At 34.1% G+C, this 21,244-nt stretch overlaps 5 protein-coding genes across 5 annotated transcripts, besides 1 other annotated feature; 2 read left to right on the top strand and 3 right to left on the bottom strand. All coding sequences in view use genetic code 12, as the record gives it.

Moving 5' to 3' along the window:
• Window positions 1-743: 743 nt before the first annotated feature.
• Window positions 744-1,019: a mobile genetic element.
• Window positions 1,020-1,136: 117 nt separating this feature from the next.
• Window positions 1,137-7,823, bottom strand: CD36_25740 (acetyl-CoA carboxylase, putative; the record flags this gene model as incomplete). Its single annotated transcript, XM_002421626.1, has 1 exon — window positions 1,137-7,823. One exon carries the CDS (start codon window positions 7,821-7,823, stop codon window positions 1,137-1,139), a length of 6,687 nt encoding a protein of 2,228 aa, XP_002421671.1.
• A 1,511-nt stretch (window positions 7,824-9,334) lies between these two features.
• Window positions 9,335-10,936, bottom strand: CD36_25730 (conserved hypothetical protein; the record flags this gene model as incomplete). The annotated part of the gene is made up of 1 exon (XM_002421625.1): window positions 9,335-10,936. The coding sequence occupies one exon, from the start codon at window positions 10,934-10,936 to the stop codon at window positions 9,335-9,337; it is 1,602 nt and encodes a 533-aa protein (XP_002421670.1).
• Window positions 10,937-11,923: 987 nt separating this feature from the next.
• On the top strand, window positions 11,924-13,174 carry CD36_25720 (arginosuccinate synthase, putative; the record flags this gene model as incomplete). The annotated part of the gene is made up of 1 exon (XM_002421624.1): window positions 11,924-13,174. One exon carries the CDS (start codon window positions 11,924-11,926, stop codon window positions 13,172-13,174), a length of 1,251 nt encoding a protein of 416 aa, XP_002421669.1.
• Window positions 13,175-13,483: 309 nt separating this feature from the next.
• Window positions 13,484-17,785, bottom strand: HYR1 (hyphally-regulated protein precursor, putative; the record flags this gene model as incomplete). Its single annotated transcript, XM_002421623.1, has 1 exon — window positions 13,484-17,785. The coding sequence occupies one exon, from the start codon at window positions 17,783-17,785 to the stop codon at window positions 13,484-13,486; it is 4,302 nt and encodes a 1,433-aa protein (XP_002421668.1).
• A 1,102-nt stretch (window positions 17,786-18,887) lies between these two features.
• Window positions 18,888-21,152, top strand: CD36_25700 (conserved hypothetical protein; the record flags this gene model as incomplete). The annotated part of the gene is made up of 1 exon (XM_002421622.1): window positions 18,888-21,152. The coding sequence occupies one exon, from the start codon at window positions 18,888-18,890 to the stop codon at window positions 21,150-21,152; it is 2,265 nt and encodes a 754-aa protein (XP_002421667.1).
• Window positions 21,153-21,244: the final 92 nt, after the last annotated feature.

Below are 21,244 nucleotides of genomic sequence, written 5' to 3'. Positions count from 1 at the left end.
TGCTGAACCACATGTACTGGCGTCCCCATTCTTAGGAGTTAATTTTTCACAGTTTATTATATGGTAATTGTTTAATGAATTCTTATTAGTATTTGGTTGTGATTTAACATTTTACCGAGCAGAGTGAAATAATCCACAGGTTGAACCTGTAGTGGAAAATGGAAGATACATAATGAAGTATTAACTATAACAATAAATTCCATATATTTAACATGTTGTATTCAATACTAAACTAATCCCAATTTCTATAGAATTGGTTAGCTATTTTTATATTGTTAATAACAGTTAGAAGGTAGCCTTCATAACTGAGTTGTACATTTATAGTCAATGTAAAAAACAGATATCAAAAGACCCAATTTAATCTGTCATCACTACCATAATACAAATCTATTATACAAGAAACGACTTCAACGGTTGGGTACGAGAGGTCCTTTACCATAAAGCACAATACTATATTCCAGACAAAATCATCGCTATTCTAGTCTGCCCATCAGCGGAAAAAACAAAGGACAAATTGTATTCATTCTCCTTCCGTATAATTTATCTTTCTTTTTGTCTTGGTTTTTCTTTCCTTTAAATACTAAAGAAAGGAAGTGATCATGTGCAAAACTATCCTCAACATTTTATGAAAGGACGAGTAACTGTCTAGACATGATTGGTAAATACAGTGTTTTCATTGTTCCACTTTACCCCTGTCAGGAAAACGATTTTTCTCCCTTCAATCAAGAAACTAGTCACTAAATTATATGAAAGTCGAGAGTGATCCTACGTAGGCGAAAGGTGTCTATAGTATTAAGCTTGCTTTATAGAAAGAAAAATTACAAACTAACTAACCAGGATTTTACCACATACATAGTAGAATATCTCTAAATGTGATTCTGACAATGGGAACACAAGTGTTTTCGTTGACGAGAACCTTGTTTGTAGAATATTTCCTTTTACAGTATTCTCAACCCACCATAGTGTAAATCATAGGTAAAGTTTATTTCTTACCATGTTATACATCTTGTTTTCAAACATTAAAGCCCTAATACTTTCTATAATTTATTACATAATATAATATATTTAAATCTAAAAAAAAAAAAACAAAAACAATTATTAATGTCACCAGAATTTTGAAATAATGAAAACTATTTCTACTTTAATGCCTTGAGGAATTTCTCTTTATCTTCTTTGGATAACCCTTCAACATAATCCTTCATGGCAGAGATTGCACTATTTGGATCCTCTTTTAATAATCTCATAATCTTGGTTCTTGAAACTTCTTGTTTCAATTCATTAACCCTCTTTTGTAATTTTGTATGGTTCTCTTCAATCCAATTACTGACAGCTTGATCATCATCGTATTCAACAGTTGGCATCCAACTCTTTAATCTAGCAACTCTTTCCAACTTGCTAGCATCTTTGATTTGTTCACTGATCAATCTCAAAACATATTCTTCATTCAATCTTCTTCTTAATCTCCAGAAGAAGAAACGTCTAGCATCAGTCCATTTGATTTCCTTTCTAATAACTCCCTTGGCCAACATACGACCAGATCTATCGTGCAAGTCAGCAAATTGAACAGAAATTTGAGCATAAATTGGTAACAAAGCCTTTTCACGAGCAAACAATTTAGCACTTACTTTCGAATGTTCTTCTGGAGACAACGATGAATCGTTAAACTTGGCTTTCAAGTCACCGTAAGTTGGGTCCAATCTTTCCATAGTTGCCAATAATTTATCACGTCTATATTTGATACCAACCATACCTTCTGGTTCCAAAACACCAGCTCTTGAATCGACATCAGCATACATTTCCATCATATCTGAGTTAATAGTTGGATCAACAACAACCCATGAACCACCTCTCAATTCTCCATTTGGTGGAATATAAGTGAAAATAGGTTGTTTGAAATCAACCAAAGCGTCAACAATAAATGAACCATATTTCAAGACTTCATTGTACATGTCTCTTTGACCACCGGAAAAACCTCTCCAATTTGCTAAAATCATTAATGGCAATTGTTCACCATTGTTGAAATCATTTATAGCTTGTGCTGTCTTGAAAGCAGAGTTAGGATACCACACTTGACCAGCTTCTTGGATCAAATTTTCTGTAGAATCTGGATTTGCTGGATCGGCAGGAATCAAGTTTTCTATTGTTCTTGTTTCGACACCAATCACACCAATTGGAATACCACCCAAACGTGCCCTACCAACAACAACACCTTTAGCCCAACCAGACAATGTTTCTTGGAATGAGTCTTTATCAAATAACCCAGATTCATATTCACCATCGACTTCTCTACCTTGAATCATCCATCTAACATCAAAGGCTTCCTGTTTTGGTGGATAGTAATCAACATCTCTATCCCAAGAGTCTTCTGATTCCAAAATTGGAACTGGCAAGCCACGCTTAGCTGGAACATACGATAACCATTCCATAATCTTTTCAACCCCAGCCAAATCATCATTAGCAGTCAAATGAGAAACACCATTATTATACATAATTTGAGTACCTCCCAATTGAAGATTTGAGGAATACACTTCTCTACCCAATAATTTATTGATAGCAGGAGCCCCAGTTAAAATAATAGGTTGACCGTCGATTTGAATTGCTCTTTGACCCAATCTAACCAAGTATGCACCAATACCAACGGATCTACAAGTTACCAAAGTGATAGTGAATATATCTTTGTAAGCCCTTGAAGTGGCACCAGCAATCAAACCAGATCCTTTAAGACATTCAACCCCTAAACCATCATCAGCACCAATAATAGCTTTAATAACATGACGCTCTTCACCGTTTTCAACAATACGTTCAGTAACAACACTGCCACCTTTGCCATCTTTCTCTAAAGACTCTTTACCAGCAGTGCTCAAATACAAGTATCTAAATCCCTTGTCAGGAGACCCTTCTTCATTCCAGGCAACTTGGTATAATGGAATCAATTCTTCAGCAACACCAATTCTAGCACCTGAGTTTGCAGAAAGGTAAATTCTTGGAATACCCAATTTCCTTGCCAATTCAGTACACTTGTTGAAGTAATTATCTTCTTCTGGACCAAATGAACCAATCTTGTGAGTAATATCATTGGCAACAATAATTAATTGACGACCATGAGGGTATTCAGGGGTTTTAGCAGTGACTTTGAATCCAACCATCCCAATTTTATTTGCACCTGGGTCTCTTTCAACAGCTATCAAGGAATCAGTTTCATCAGTGATCAACTCTAAAGATACAAAAACGTCTTTTGGTACTTTCTTACCATATTTTTTCCATTGTGAAATAGTCGCTTGACGGAATAATTCTGGGAAATCATAGACATATGTAGTACCCATATTGTGAGCTTTGTAACGTTTAGGTTGCAAAGATTCTTTGACTGGATATGGAGTCGAGATAGGTCTCAAATGCATGGAACCTGGATGACCAATGGATTTGAAAACCCATTCACCTTTAGGGTTTTTAACTTCCAAATACAATTCTGATTTCACAACATAACCAGAGACATTATTAATGATAGCACGTAATGGGAAAGAAGTACCTTGAGGATCAGTACAAACAATTCTAATCTCGGCACCAGTAACTCTTAATCTCCATAATCTTCTACCAAATCTTTCTAAAAATGATCCAAAGGCAGCCTCAACATCTGATGCTTGAACATTGAAAGCATTTGAAAAATTAATGAAAATGTGATTCAAATCAGAATTAGAAGTATCAATGACTTCCAATGTATCCAAAATATCATTCATTAATCTATTAGATTCAGCAATCAAGTATTCACTAATGCTAATGTCTTCTTTGAGAACACCGGTTCTGATAATACCTCTGGTGAAAAATCTCTTATCAGAAGGTGCGTTTTTACCAATTGCATCATATACATGGATATTTCTGTTGTTAGTGAAAATTGGCTTGATGTCGAAATTGGCCAATCTTCCCAATTCCAATTGGAAAGCTAAAGCAGGTTCAATATGTCTAATAACTTTATTTTCTTCATAATCAGGACCAGTAAAAGTATAGTATTTAGGATATTGACCAATTTGATGTGCGAAAACAAAAGTAACACGACGTACACCAGCAGATATCAACTCTTCTTTGTACTCACACAAGATTTCATTAATTCTGCTCAAGTATTCATTTTCATTGGAATAACCATCAATGCTAGTAATGACAATGTTCAAAACGTTTAATAATTCTGGAGCTTCACCCTTTGCTTTGAATGAAATAGCATCAGCTGGTTGAAATTGTTCCAATGCAGCTGTGAGAGTTTCATCAACATCATCCAAGTGTCTTGCGGGAGCTAACACACCAGTTCTTGTAGTATGCTCGGTTTTGGAATCAACAACAAAGGTCAAATCAGAAACTGAAGCAGCATGTTTCATTGATGTTGAGTCATCACCACCAGCAACAGCAGCCTGTTGAGCATCATTTACTCCAGCGGCTCCCATACTAGCTAACTTGAATTTCCATTCAACAATAGGAAGTCTGTCGTTAACATGATATTCAATTTTACCCAAATCATAAGCACGGTATGAACGTCTGACATACACTTCAGCTGCAGCAATGGCAACCCATGGATCTGGATTGATCAAAAATTGTGACAACACATCAAAAACAATGTGTTTGGAATCAACAACTTCACGAATAATTTCCAAATTTGGTTCTCTATGTTTAGCAAAAATTTCACCATACGAGGTTTGAACAACAGATGATCTCAAAATATGTTCCAATTGATCAGATCTTTCCTTGATGGAAGGTAATGAACATTGGATCAAAATTTCTCTGGCTTTTAATGCAACTTTAGCACAAGCACGAGAATCCAATTGAACAAGTTTTTTCAAAGCTTCTCTAATAGAACCAGCAACGGATGAATTGGATTGCAACAATGGTTCATATATGTCTAAAACGGCCAATATCAAATTGTTTTTGGCACTAACACGTGAATGAGACAAACCAATACCAATAACTTTCTTCAAATCAGATTTGTTTTCATCTCTCAATTTCAAAATAACATTATCTTCTCTGACATTTTCACCAGAAAATAAGCTTTCAACATCATAATATTCGCTAATCAAAGATGCAAAGTAATCGTATTCATGTTCAATCAAACCATTTTGATAACTTGTGGCAATTGAAACCAATGGTGCAACCACATCCTCTAACATATCATTACCATTTTCATGAATTGCTTTGGTGATGAGTTTTAAAATTTGACGAGCAGGGAATTCAGCTCCTCTACTCTGAGTTCTTTCGACCAATGCAGTTAATCCATCATCCAATTTAGGTGGCAATCTGGAATGTAAAGCTGAAATGTGCTGTTGCCATTCGGAGTATGGCAATTCCTTGTCTTTCAAAACTTCACCAAGACTCTTTAAAGTAGAGTTCAAAATCACTTGATTATCATAACCTGCCAAGATATTCTTCAAAATACCAGCATAATGATGGAACTTGTGTGCTGGCTTGGTACCTGTAACATTTGGCTCACCCATGGCTGGCAAAGTACCTTCAAATGGTTTAGCATGCTTGACCTTAGATGGATCATCCAATGCCAAAATGGCCAAGATGTCACCAGCATTAACTGTTGAACCTGGTTGTTTAATCAATTGTACCACCCCATTTTCTTGAGCAATCAAAGGCATACACATTTTCATCACTTCAACCTCGGCATATGGCTGACCTGCATCAACATGTTCACCACTGTCAACCAAATACTTGACCAATTTACCTGGAGATGGAGTTCTTAATTGTGTTGGATCATTTTCAACTTCCAATAAACAAGTTTTACCATCAACAGATAATCTAGTGGCTGATGCCTCTTCTTTCCAGTACACAGAATGTGATTTCCCGTCTAATGCACATAATAAACCACCATCCGACAATGAGCGTGCACCAACAACACAACGAGAACCATTAAGGAACAAAGTATATTTATCTTCTGAGGATTTGGTAGCAGTGAACTTGTATCTTTCACCTTCATAAATAAATTCAACAGGGAAAATAGTTTTCAATAAATTCTTGTGAGGAACTTGACCTTTTTCCAAAGATTGGATGTACTCGTTTTTCTCTTCCTCGGCCTGAATATGAGCTTTAGTTACAGCTCCACAAACAACAGCAACTATTGGATCTGGTCTTTCTGCAGTCAACTTCTTGGTGATTAATTCATCTAACCAACCAGTTGTAATGGTGTTATCCTCGAAATCTGGAGTTTCTAACAATTTGATTAAATATTCAACTGTAGTTCTAAAATCACCTCTAATACTTAATTCTTTCAAAGCAACAACCATATGTTTTCTTGAAGCTTGACGATTTTCACCAAAGGCAAAAATATGACCAAATTGAGAATCCGAGAATGAATGGATAGAAGATTGGTTACCCACTGAGAAATAACCCCACACATTGGAAGAGGACCGGAAATTCAATTCATGTAAAGAACCACCACTTGGTTTAAAACCTTCACCTGGGTCTTCAGAAGTAATACGACAAGCAGTACAATGCCCCTTTGGTGTTGGTCTTCTTTGACTGACCAATGAGGTCTCTGATTTAAATTCAAAATCAATATTAGTTGTGGTATGTGGATCAGCACCATACAAAGTTCTGATATCTCTGATTCGATGCATTGGTATACCCATAGCAATTTGTAATTGAGCAGCCGGTAAATTTACCCCTGTTACCATTTCAGTGGTTGGATGTTCAACTTGCAATCTTGGGTTTAATTCCAAAAAGTAAAATTTGTCTTCAGCATGGGAGTAAAGATATTCAACGGTACCAGCAGATACATAACCAACTAATTTACCCAATCTGACTGCAGCGTTCTCCATTTCGTGGAAAGTTTCCTTTCTGGCAATGGTGACTGGTGCCTCTTCAATAATCTTTTGATGTCTTCTTTGAACGGAACAATCTCTTCCAAAAAGTGAAATGTTGGTACCATACTGATCAGCTAGTAATTGAACCTCCAAATGTCTGGCATCACCAGCCAACTTCATGATAAAAATAGGAGAACCTGGTATTTCATTAGCTGCTTGATTGTACAAGGTAATGAAATTCTTCTCATCATCGACTTTTCTAATACCTTTACCACCACCACCTTCAGAAGCTTTAATCATGACTGGGAACCCAATTTTCTTGGCTTTTTCTAAACCATCTTCTGGACTAGTACAGCATCCTTTGGCATAAACATCATCAGCAACAGAAACCAAATTAGTTTCTGGATCTATTTTCACTTCATCAACACCAGTACCAGACCATGGAATACATGGTACTTGGGCATGTTGAGCAACTATAGTAGATGAAATCTTATCACCTAAAGATCTCATAGCTGACCCAGGAGGTCCAATAAAAATAATCTTCTTGGGAGAGGCAGCTAATTTTTCTGGCAACAAAGGGTTTTCGGAAGCATGTCCCCACCCAGCCCAAACAGCATGAGCATTTGTGCTTTCTGCTATCTCTACAATGAGATCAACGTTGGCATAGTTATTGTTATTGGTGCCACCGGGGACTTCAATGAATTGGTCGGCCATTCTAATGTATTCGGCATTAGCTTCCAAATCCTCTGGAGTGGCCATAACGGTGAACTGTATGGCTTTTTCATCACCAAATGTTTCATAAGCCCATTTTCTAACTGATCTAATTTCTTTAACTGCAGCTATACCATTGTTGGCAATTAAAATCTTAGAAATAACTGTATGACCTTGATGAGCTCTGACAAAGTCTTTAACTTTAGAAGGCTCAGCATTCAAAACTGAGTTTCCACCCAAAAAATGAGGTGGTAAGCTTTCATGTAATGTAGTATAACTAAGGGAATCGCTAGGACTAGGGCTAGGAGAAGGAGATTGATCTGACATTAACAATGACTTGAATATGTTCTTGAATGGGATATAATGACGATGAGGTATATATAGTTGTGGTTTTGCAATTAGGAAACGCGATCTATGTACAAGTGAGTTAGTATTCTTTGTTAGAGATAATTTGCATCTCATAAAAATCGAGGAAATAAATCAAGTCAGAGCAAGTGTTGTTGTTATTGTGAATAATTCAAGTGTTTATTCATATATTGTTGGGATTTTTTTACTTCGCAATTTAAAGTGTTTGTGGTTCCAGACTTTATTTTTTTTTTTTTTCCTTCGTTCCCTTCTTCTAATTTTCTCCGAAACATTAACGACACGATATCCCCAACCCAAGTAATGAAAAGGAATAATCATACAAGTTTAAACACTTTAACACACACACAACAATTGTAAACCTTTAAACTTTATTTCTGATCTCAACTGTATCAATTGGTTTTGCACATACCTTTTGTAAGCAAATGCTTTGAATACTCTTATTGTTCGAATTTGCGATTTAACTTTAAATAATATCTTGTTGTGTTACCCTAATAGTTGAATAAATGAACTAAAAAGTGTAATTGATTTATATCCGAGGGTGTAATAAATGTAGATAATCAATTTAGGGGAAAGGATATTTGTTGTTCGTAAATAGTATGTTTCTCTGACTGTAAGGGAAAACAAATACAAAAATGATCCAAAAAAAAAGTTGGGGTTGTTTATATATATATAACAAGAAAGACAGAAAAGAAAAAGAAAGTAAAATATAATAAGAATTATATCAACCTGAATTTGTAAAGATTTTTCAAGGCAGGGTTGTCGTTGTTGTTGAAAAGTAGAACAAGAATCACCCTAATTGCATGAAATGGATTTCCCAAAATCATTGTGTTTGGTTTCAATTTGTTGAGTACTGCATATAGTGAATCTATACCCAAATATATTTAACGTGTTTTTTCATTAAAGCGTGGATGGATGGACGGACCTTACGGACTTTTTTTTTTTTCTTACCTGCACCATGGCTTTTTTGTTGGATGATGATTATTATGGTTACAGAACATTTTATATACATATCCATTTACAAGTTTTATTAAATGTATATGAACTTCACAAAAAAGGCATGGAATGGGTGTGAGGATTATACAATTAAATTCAAACACCCATAGGTACCCCCTTTCTGTGAGTGGCAATATATCGTAGTAATAGCAGCAGTACTATAGTTATTGTTGACCCAACAAGTTTTGATCTCGACGCCAAAAGGAGAAAAAAAAAGATTTTGTTGTTTGTACGGACGTGTCCTTATTACCAAAAAGCCCAAAAAAATTACAGTTGGAATTTTTTTTTCATGTTTCATTTTGCAACAAATTTTTATTTTTTACCAACAAATAAGAAGGGCTACAAAAGTACACACACACACATACAGTAGAAATATATGCAATATACTTGACGTCAGTTACCGCAATATATATATATTTTGATAACCAATTTTTTTTATACACACTAACACTGTTACAACATTCTTACCTCTCTCTAAATTATAATAATGGTTGAAAGTTGGGAAGAATTGGTCGTTGCGGATGTAGTGGTGGTTTCAGAGCATCTTCTGAATTACTCAAGAAATTAAACAGACCAAGTCTTGAAGTCAAATTAGAACCATTGTTCATCGTTGCATTTGTATTTATGGGAGGTGGCAATATAATTCGCTGCGATTCAGTAGGATGTTGATAGCCTTGCTGGGATAATCGCTTGTGCATTTCATAAATTGGCATTGGATTATGTGTAGATATTTCAAGTTCAATAACATCTTCGTCACTTTTGAAAACCCTTTCTAATTCCAAATCACTTTGAACAATCTTACCATGGTGTTTAAAGACAATTGTAGTATCTGGTAGCTTAAATGCGGACTTTGCATTCTCCAAAAGCTCATTGTATCTTGGTGTAGCAGCAATTCTAACTGGGTACAAAAATTCTAGCTTTTGATTGAAAAATTTCAAATACACTCTCTTCTTGTATGAGCTTGTTAGCGATGGCGTTGGAGTTACGCTTCTTGATGGTTCCATAGTCGACATTGAAGTATCGCTACCAGTATTCTGTAAATGAGATGCCACTTCTGCAAGTTTATTAAGTGAGTAGACATCGTTTTCTGGTGGATGTGTAATATTGCTACCCAAATACTGGTCCTCGCTTCTAAATGGGATGGAATTTTTCGCCATCAAGGGATATTCTTGCAACACTGATGCATACAAAATCTCACAAATAGGGAAAATAATGTCCTCAAACCCAAAATCTTTTACCATGGCACCTAATAATGTATATAAAGATATCACTGCTGTCTCGTCATTTATACTGCTCGTATTCACTGGATCTAGCTGTCGAAAAAATTTACCCAATGATGCTTCACTATTCAATTTATTCCGTAAATATAGCATTGATTGTGGGTTTAAATCCAAGAAAGATTTTTCGAAAATGTAACCAATGCAAGTAGACATCACCGATTTTCCTAAAAATTGCAAATTTTCCAGTTTTGAATTAACACTTTCATTGCATGATCTTGATTTTTCAATTTTATTGAGAATATTCTTTTTAGCAACAGCTGCCAGAGGAATATTTATTGTCTTATTCATACTAAAATTAGTTAATGGTGGCAATCTAGGCTTTGTCATATTTTCAATAGTGCCTTTTGCTTGATCGTCACTAGTGAATCTTTTTTCTCTATTATAATTCACATCATAAACATCTTCTTCATTTCGTACAATTTCTGACAAAAAAGAATTAGTATTATTCCCATTCCCATTCAGATCACTATCAACTAGCTTTCTCTTTTTCAAAGAAGATTCTTCAGGACTGGTGTGTTTCTTGGATGACCGTTTTCTATTTCTTCGAACACTTTGTATTGCTGCTCGAACTAATTTATTGAAATCGGAAGTATATGAAGCAGGATAGTCGAATTCCAATCGTAGCATCTCGGAAACTCTTCTTATTTCTTGTTCTTGTTCACTTGCCTTACGAGAACTTAAATCTAGCGTGTCAATTAATTCTAACCTTCGGGCACTAAAACGTTTCCATAATCTTTCATCACGGAAATTTAGTTTTTCTCGTATAGCATGGGTAACTCCTAATTTCTTATTTTGTTCCATTGCTTATTGTTGTATTTTATACTATATATTGAGTTTATGAGGAAAAGGTGCTAAAGAAATCATTTATAGACAGACTTTAGTCAAGCATGACTCTGAATCAGAATTTGTGAGTAAAAAAAAATTTTTTTTTTTTGGGTTGTGGTTGTTGTTGTTGTTGTTGTTGTTGTTGTTGCTGGTGCGTGATTCGTCTTGATTCTATTTGGGGTCAAGGTAGTGGAAAAACTAATTTCGAATGACTACATTATTTTATTCTTTAAGAATTTTTAGTCATCCTCTCGGGTCGTGTGTTTATGCACAAGAGGAACTTTAAATTTCTCGAACGACTAGTCAGTCAGTCGTGATTATTATGGGTGTGGATGAACCAATTTCCCAAGAATGACTAATATTGATGAACTCTGATACTTCTGAGGATATTATAAGATGGATTTATGTTATGGCTCTTGAATTATTGTCTAGCAAGAGCTCATAAACAAAAAAAAATATTGTATTTATTGCAAATATTTCCAATGGCACTTTATTTCAGCTATAATTTGTAGAATTTTTGGCGTAAAAGTAATTCTAGTGCCTGCTTTGCTTTTTAAATATCTTTCATTAATGTCAAATACTAATTATTCCCAAGCTTAAGGTTTTAAGCAGTATTATATTTCACCACACCAAGCTAAACAAAGAGTGATTATGCAATTCTTCCACTTTCTGTGGAAGCATTAACCCAGTGAGGCGATTTTTGGAGGATTTTTCTGCCCAGATAACGAATGTATGTCGTGCACCACACAAACAATGACTAATTCGGTAATTGGACAATTGAAAAATTTTTTAACCGCGCTTAACCTATTATTCATGAAAGAAGAAAATTTTTCTTTTTTTCCTTGCAATTCTGTTCAAAGTATAAAAGGGATAGTGAAAAACTTGTCGAAAGAAAATTTCATATAACTTTTTCTTTCTTTCTTTTTTGTTGTATTTACTATTACACACAATAATAAAAGAAACATGTCAAAAGGAAAAGTTTGTTTAGCATATTCAGGTGGTTTAGATACCTCAGTCATTTTAGCTTGGTTATTAGAACAAGGTTATGAAGTCATTGCTTTCTTAGCCAACATTGGACAAGAAGAAGATTTTGAAGAAGCTGAAAAGAAGGCATTAGCCATTGGAGCAACCAAATTTGTTGTGGTTGATGTTAGAAAAGAATTTGTTGAAAAAGTTTGTTTCCCAGCAATCCAATCTAATGCCATTTATGAAAATGTTTATTTATTGGGTACTTCATTAGCTAGACCAGTTATTGCTCAAGCACAAATTAAAGTTGCTGAAGAAAATGGATGTTTCGCTGTTTCTCACGGTTGTACTGGTAAAGGTAATGATCAAGTCAGATTTGAATTGAGTTTCTATGCATTGAAACCAGATGTTGTGGTTATTGCTCCATGGAGAGATCCAGAATTCTTCCAAAGATTTGCTGGTAGAAAAGATCTTTTGGATTATGCTGCCTCTAAAAATATCCCAGTGGCACAAACAAAAGCTAAACCATGGTCCACTGATGAAAACTTGGCTCATATTTCATTTGAAGCTGGTATTTTGGAAAACCCAGATACTACTCCACCAAAAGATATGTGGAAATTAACTGTGGATCCAACTGATGCTCCAGATAAACCAGAAACTTTCTCAGTTGTTTTCGAAAAAGGGTTGCCAGTGAAATTAATCTTGGATGATGGTAAAAAAGTGGTTACTGATCCAGTAGAATTATTCATTGAAGCTAATTCTTTAGCTAGAAGAAATGGGGTTGGTAGAATTGACATTGTGGAAAACAGATTCATTGGTATTAAATCTAGAGGTTGTTATGAAACTCCAGGTTTGACTATCTTAAGAAACACTCACGTTGATTTAGAAGGGTTAACTTTAGATCGTGAAGTCAGAGCTATCAGAGATCAATTTGTGACACCAACCTGGGCCAAAATCTTATACAATGGTATGTATTTCACACCAGAAGGAGAATATGTTCGTTCTATGATTCCTCCATCTCAAATTACTGTTAATGGGGTTGTTAGAGCTGCTGCTTACAAGGGATCAGTCACTATATTAGGTAGATCTTCAGATACTGAAAAATTATATGATGAAACTGAATCTTCCATGGATGAATTGACCGGATTTTCTCCAGAAGATACTAGTGGGTTTATTGCTGTGCAAGCCATTAGAATCAAGAAATACGGTGAAGCTGCCAGAGAAAAGGGTAAACCATTGGATTTGTAAATTATTTTTTTTTTTATAGGGGAATTAGTAATAGTATAAGTTTGTTTTAATTGACGTTTTTTTGTTTTATTATGATAGATTCACCAAACAATATCAAGTATAGAACTTGAATGATTAAGAAAAGCAAACATCAATTCAATAAGGTTTAAAATAACAATATCTCTATTATTAAAATGTGTATAAAAACTCTATTAAAGCAAATAACCAAAAAAAAAAAAAATATGCGATTTAATTCTATAATGTAATGTCCTTTTGCTTAGAATCTGATTGGTGAATAATTCAAAACCTAAACTTTAACACAACCTTGGTCTAAACGAATAAGATTAAAATGCTAACAACAATACCCATAAATTTGAAATGTTTAGTCGAAATATTAGTCGATCCATTTTCATACCGAATAGTAGTAACAAAAGATAACCCAGTTTCAATGGCTTGTGAAGAGCCACTTGATGTAATTGGTCCAGTTGTAACAGTACTAATGTAGCTGTTTGAGTAAAATAAATCACTTTGAGACAATGCAGTGGATGTTGAGAAAATATCAGTATTGGTTGCAAAAGAGTTTGTCACTTCCATTGCAGATCTTGACAGGCCACTAGCAACGTAATCTCCAGTTGCAGAAAAATCGTTGGCATAGGTGTCTGTTGTAGAAACACTATTAACATAACCTGTGGTTACTGTTGAATGTGAAATATTTGAAATATAAGTAACAATACTTTCTGAACATTTGGATTCAAAACAACTTGTGATTGTAGCAGTTCCAAATTCTTGAATCGATTCACCAGGAGCAACAACAGTATATATATCAGACTCAGAAGTGAAACCACCCTCGTAATGAGTGGTTGCAGCTTTTTGATTAGACACAGATCCAGTTGATTTTGTGACGTCCCCAATAGAATGATACTCGGTATTAGCAACATCAGAAGTAAGAATTGGTTCGGCAATAGAAACAATTGTGGCAGTAGAACTGATAAAATTTCCGGATACATACAAATGAGTTGATGATTTAACTAAAGTGAATAAATTGGAATTTTCAGCAGCCCATGTTGATACAACTGCAGTAGTGATATCTGAATTTGAAAATTCAGAAAATGGAGTAGGCTTTGTGGTGCTAGAAGAATCATCACTTAAAGAACCTGTAATTGTCCATGTTGAAATAAAGTCAGTTTCAATACGATCTGATAATGATTTTGATGCTGGGTGGGAAGTTGAAGTGGTAGAATGTGAAGTGTATTGATCAACAATATCAGACTCGGTAGCAACTGAGCTATCAGAACTAATGGAATTCCAAGTGGAAGTGATCTCATTGTCGACATCATTGGTTGCGGAAGGTGAAGATGTTATAACAGTAGTTGGTAATATGCTGGATTCAGTAACAGAAGAGCCATCAAAGTTGGCAGTTTCCCAAGTAGTTTTAAACTCTTTTTCACTATTATCAGAAGCAGGAGCAAAAGTTGAAATTGTGATATAACGGGAACTAGTTTCACTAAAGGTTATAGAGTCTGTAAGAACAAAGGATTCACTGGCAACAGGTAAACTAATAGCTTGGGTGGCTGAAATTGAATTTGCAGCAAATGATGATTCATCGACAGCCGAGTCACTAGAAGCTAATAATTCTTCTGTACTTGAAACGTATAAACCGCTGGTTGTAGATGAAGCTATTTCAGTTGGTTGACTAGTAGTTTCAAAAAGTAAATCACTGAAAATGGAAGGCTCAACAATAATTGTTTCACTTAATATCATAGATTCACTAGCAACAGATTCTTGTGCAACAAGGGATTCCTTAGTAATTTCTGACAGCAAGTCACCGGTAACAGAAAGTTCACCAAGAATAGCTTTAGCAGATGTTGTAGACTCTCTATCCGATTCAAATGAAACTTCACCAGAAACAAATGATTGAACAGTATATGTCTCACTAGCAATGAAAGATGTACTAGGAGTTTCTAAAATAATTTCATTGGAATATGATGGTTCCTTAACATCATTTTCACTGGCAATAAAAGACTCGCTGGGAGTTTCAAGAGAGATTTTGCTGGAATAGACCAGTTCAGATCCAAGTGACGTACTAACAATGGATGAATATATATCAGTTTCAAAAGGCACCTCACTAGTAAAGAACGATGGAACCACTAAAATAGAATCACTGGTAGTTTCATGAAACGTTTGACTGGAAATAAAAAGTGTGGAAATACTGCTATCACTGAAAAGCATAGATTCACTAGTAGTTTCAAGAGAAATCCCACTAGAAACGGATGGTTGTGTAATAATTGACTCGCCAGTTGCTTCAGAAATTATTTCACTTGAAAGGGGAACTTCAATGGTAGAACTTATGGACTCATTAGCAGATTCAAAAGCTATTTCGGAATAAGATGGTTTGACAATAAATGATTGGCTTGCACTTTCAAGTGGCACGTCGTTGGAAATATATGATTGAGCAATAATGGATTCACTGGAGGTTTCAAACAGTAATTCAGTGGAAGCAGAGGGTACAACCATGGAGGAAGATGATTCACTAGCTGTTTCAGAAGCAAAATCAATGGAATATAATGAAGTTTGAACAAATGATTCGATAGTACGTTCAGAAGCCATTTCACTGGTATATGATGATTCATCAACAGAAAATTGACTAGCAATAAAAGAGTCACTGGAAATATCACGAGTTTTTGCATTGGAAACATATGAGCTGATAAATGATCCACTGGCACTTTCAGAAACCAAATCACCAGAGAAAGATGATTTAATAAATTCTGTTTGTCTAGCAGACTCAAATAATGTATCACCAGAAATAGAAGGTTCACCAATCAAGTCAGTTGACACGCTAGCAGAGACCAAGGATATTCCAGAATTTGAAGATTCAGTTCCAACTAATTCATTTGTAATAAAAGATTCACTAGCAGTTACCAATGACACCTCACTAAATTGAGATAACTCTGTAACATATGATTCACTCCCTGTTGTAGAAGACAAACCACTAGTATAAGTATATGAGTCAATAGTACTAGATGCTTGTGACATGTGTGTTTCTTCAGAAAAAAATGATTTCTCAGCACTTGAAGGAGTTGAAATATATGAATTTTCAATAGCAGAAGATGTACTAATCTCAAAAAACCCAGAATCAGCAGATTGCAGGTATGACTCTGTAACTGACGATTCAGCAATTAGGAAACCGCTAGCAGTTTTGAGGGTGGACTCGCTTGCAAATAAAGAATTGTCACTAGCGGAAGCATCACTAGGAGCAAGGGATTCTTGACTAACATAATATGCACTTGATGAAACAGGGGATTCATTAGACAAAGTTTGCTCAACCAAAGATTCCAAACTAATAAAATCACTTGATGAGATTGGTGCAGATATGTAATCCCCAGTTGATAATGGCTCAACCAAAGTATTATCAGTCGTCTTTATAGGAGTCACATTAGACAGAGTAGTTGAAATGGAAGTAGATGTGGTAGTTGCCAATGTTGGGAAAAGTGATGTTGTGGTGAACCATGATCCACTTTTATCCGTCAGAATTGTAACCGCACCAGTTTCAGTTATGGTGTTCCCCGCAGTATTTGTTTTGGTGATGGTGGTCGTGTAATCGGTCGGGTTCACTCCTGGCGCCTCAGGAATTGGCTTACAGGCAATTTGACAAGACTTGGGCAAAGTTCTTGTTGGAACACGTCCAGTGTATGTCACTGAACCCCAAATGGTGGAAGGAATACCTGAACCAGAATCAGTGACTACTTGGAATTTATTGGAGTCATATCCTAATCCAATATTGAAGTTTTGTTCGAGCAAAATGTTACGCAAAGTCAATATGCCGGTGGAGGAATCGTAACTGTATGCTGAGTTGAAAATATTTCCAATTAAGGGGAGAGTCAACCCGATTTTATTACCATTACCAAATCCGTAAACATTAAATGTCTGTGTTGTGGAAATTGCTTGAACTATCATAGAAGAGTCTTTATCGACCAAATGAAAGTTTTGATTAGCGGAAACCGACAATAATACGTTGGCAATATAAATAGTGGAATCACCGTTGGCAGCAAAACAACCTGAACCTTTAATTTGAGTTGTTTGTTGATATACTTGGTTGTTCAAACATATTTTTCCACTATTGGTAATAGAACCTAAGGGGAACCCAAGACATACTGCACCCGAGGTTCTTTGGTTTTGATAAAACAGCAATAATCCAGTGTTGGTCCACAGAGCAGAAGTAAGGGACATGGTACTTGGTACTCTTCCTGAAGCAGCAAAGTACATTTCCCCACTGTTGGTAAATGATAAACCTCTTAAATCATATGAAGATGGCGTCAATGAGACACGTGAGTCGAACGATATGACACCACTATTATTAATTGAATGGAGTAAACTAGTCAAACTAACTTGAAGGGCTAAAAGATGCGACGTCAGGGAAATATATAAACCTGCTTTAGATTTCACGTCTAATTTACCAATAAAATTAGAAAAAGAATTATCAATTATAGACCAAGATGCACTTGGGTGAATGATAATCTCCCCAAAACTTAAAGTGACAAAGCCACGATCAACCCTATTTTCAGTAATATCAATGGCAAAAACAAAGTTTGTTAGCAAAGCAAAGATGATAAGAATGTTTTGAAGCAATTTCATAGTTATTGTTTGATGTTAGTTAAAGAGAACAGAACTGTCAAAAAAAAAAAAAAAATAACTGGAAAGGATAACAAATTGAATTTATAGTTTTTCAAATCATCTTGTTTGGTATTAAGAAATTGCAAAATAGGTTTTGATTTCTTTTCCTTATCAGCTTCTAGAATACTGTTTTCGTGGAATCTACAGAAGAAATCTTTAGTTATTTCTTTTTTTATCCAACCCGAGTTGTTGCCGATGCCTACCTATTATTATTTTTATTAGCATTTTTGTTCCATTAATAATGTGAAGAAAAAAATAAAACAGAAACAGAAACGAGATACAACAAGAATAAGCATAAACTATACAAAAGAAGAAATTGACAACATTTATTATTATCAAGGGGAAAGTTCACGATCATCACCGAATCATAATAAAAATAATAAATTGTTAGCAATTTCTTTTTTGCAGTTGAAAAAAAAAATAATTTGTTTCGTCGTGGTACGCTACCATATGCAAACACCCGAAATTCCACCAACTAACCCCAACCACAAAGACCAGATATAATTTTTATTCCAACAAAAAGAAATACTACTACTACTATTTAATAATAATAACTAAGGAAAGTACAAAATAGAAGAATGATTTTTGCCATTCCCAGAGTTTCGGAGTATTGAGCAATTATTACTTACAGAAAAGAATTAACTTCAAAAAAAAAAAAGAGAAAGGATTGTGGTGTTCTGGACTCTTTATTATATCTTTCTGCATATTCAATACTGGGTATATTGCTAGAAAATATCGAATCCTATTTACTCGGTTAATGAGTCAATTTAATTGTAAATATATATAAGCAACGATAACTAGGAAAGACTTAATTGTAGTATTTGGTTGGGGTTGCTGTGGGGGGAGGAGGGCTGTTTACGGGTGAGTGCTTGCGTTATTTTCCGTAAGATAACTTTGATTTTTTTTTTTTTAAGTTTTTTTCGGCATTGAGCGAATTTTGGAATTTTTTCTTCACTCACATTTACACACTTTATAAGAAAAACAGATCATTCAAAACCATTTCAATTCAGTTTAATTCCCAACATTGAATGCAAAAAAGACAAAGACAATTTAGTAGTTGGTAATGAATAGTTTCATTATAGACAGTAATGATGACTCTGACTACTACTATGAGAATAACAATAACAAAGAAAGAATTGAACCATATTCATCGTCTTTATCATTACCGCTTCATACATTTCCATCATCTACGGTTTCATTAGTTTCCAATCCTCGAGATTTCCTTGAAGAGGAAATATCAACAATATTAATTAACAGTGATTCATCTGAATGTAATGAGAATTTCCTGATTTTCATTAAATGTATTTTGGATAATGTATACAATACCAGCAGTAAAGATAAATCGTCATCATCATCAACAACAATACCGTCATCATCATATGAAGAGATTTCTTATTATGCCTTGAAACTATTAACGTCTAATTTATTTGTTAAGAATTTCCAATTTTGTGTGGGGAAAATATTGGCATTTTTAAATATGTTCACTCAGATCACTCAAACATGGCTAGAGGAAACTGAAGAAGTCAACGATCAAAGCTCTTGTGTAAAATATGAATCTGAATGTTTAAAAGAATTTTTATGTATAACTTTATTGTTGCTATTGAAAATTAAGAATAGTGAAGATGAAAATACCCTTGACGGGAATGATTCAATAATATCTACAGATAGTGCATCAACAACTGCCACTGCTACTGCGACTGATGGATTGAAGTTAATTGATATTGATTATTTATTTCAAACTTTAAGTCAATTTCATATAATGTCAATATTGGCAGAATTTATTACTACAGAAATAGTGGCAATTGATCAAAACCAATCGAAATTTGTCATTTTGAAATTTAGTTGTGATATAATATTTGAATATTTCTATCGAATAGAAATATTATCTGATATTGAATTAAATGAATTGATCAACAGTGCTAATAGCAACAACAACAACAAGAATTTGATATCTACGTTAGTTCAATATTTATTACACAATGAAAACTTTAATAATTATGATTTAGATGCTGATGATTTCAATAACGAAGATAAATTAATAGCCTACGAAGAATTAAAATTATTATTATTAATTAATGAACAATTTTTAATGAAGTCTTATAATACTAACAATAAGAATTTAGTATTTGATGAATTAATGATGGGTAATATAACCAATGGGAATTTGAATAATATAACGGGATTTATTAATTTATTAATTTATCACTTGAATCGAGAAGAATCTCATATAATTAAAATATTAATTCTTAAATTTTTATATTTAGTATTTACATCATCGTCAACATGTAAATTGATATATTTGAATGATTTGAAGATTCTTATTGATATTTTATTAAGAGAATTGAATGATTTGGATTATAATGATAATATTGTTTTAACAATGACCTATCTTCGAGTTTTATATCCCATTTTAATGTTTTCTGAACTTTGTGAAATTAATGGGCACGGCTATAAAAGTCAAGAAATTTTGGAAACTTTACGAAATATAATTATTAATTCAGAAATAAAATCAGTTGAATTAGAAGAAGAATTGAGTATTTCCAAATTAGCAGTAAAATGTATGAATGTTAAATGGTTAAAGAAACTGGCCCAACATCAAGACTTCAATCAAGGTATAGTTGATCAAAGTACAAAACCAGCCGCCATTACTAAATCACAATCAACTCAAGATACACATAGCTCTGAAGAAGACGAAGAAGAGGAAGATGATAAAATTAAATTAAATGAAGACATTAATACTTCTAAAGAATCTTTAGCCAATTCATTTACTAGAGTTGCATCGGTTAGAGCATCTTCAAGAAGTGATTATCATAAACATACAACTGTTCATAATATAGAAAGAAAAAATAGTATGAAATCAACAGCAACCAATAGCAAGACTACCACAACTAATTACGATGATCCCAAAAATGATATGATAATGGAAAATAATGGGAATATATTTTTATCCAAATTTTCCAAAATGTCAATTAATGACAACCATAATCGTAATATTCGCCAACTTACAAACAATACCTCAATGTCAGATTCATTATTATACAATTCTAGAAAGAACTCCCAATCCAAACCATTCATCACCACCACCACCAACAACAACAACAACAATCGTACTAACCATAACCTTCTTGATTTACCTTCTGAATATTTAATTTCTAAGCCTTTACCAAAATTACCTATCCCTGAAAAAAGACAGAATATGATGATTTATGATAACAACAATAATAATTCTTCAACTTCATCGTTGAACTCTAATTCATCATTAAAGCAAAAGGCATTAAAGAAGAAAGCTCCACCACCTCCACCTCCACCTCCAAGAAGACGAAAATGAACCAATAAACTCAACTATAAATAATTATACATATATGAATAGTTTTCTCTCGTTTTTTTTTTTTTTCTTTTTTTTTTTTAATTCTACATAAA

This window comes from Candida dubliniensis, chromosome R (genome assembly GCF_000026945.1).
Source record: "Candida dubliniensis CD36 chromosome R, complete sequence".
NCBI classification, from domain to species: domain Eukaryota; kingdom Fungi; phylum Ascomycota; class Pichiomycetes; order Serinales; family Debaryomycetaceae; genus Candida; species Candida dubliniensis.
This window is presented reverse-complemented; position numbering and strand designations above follow the sequence as displayed.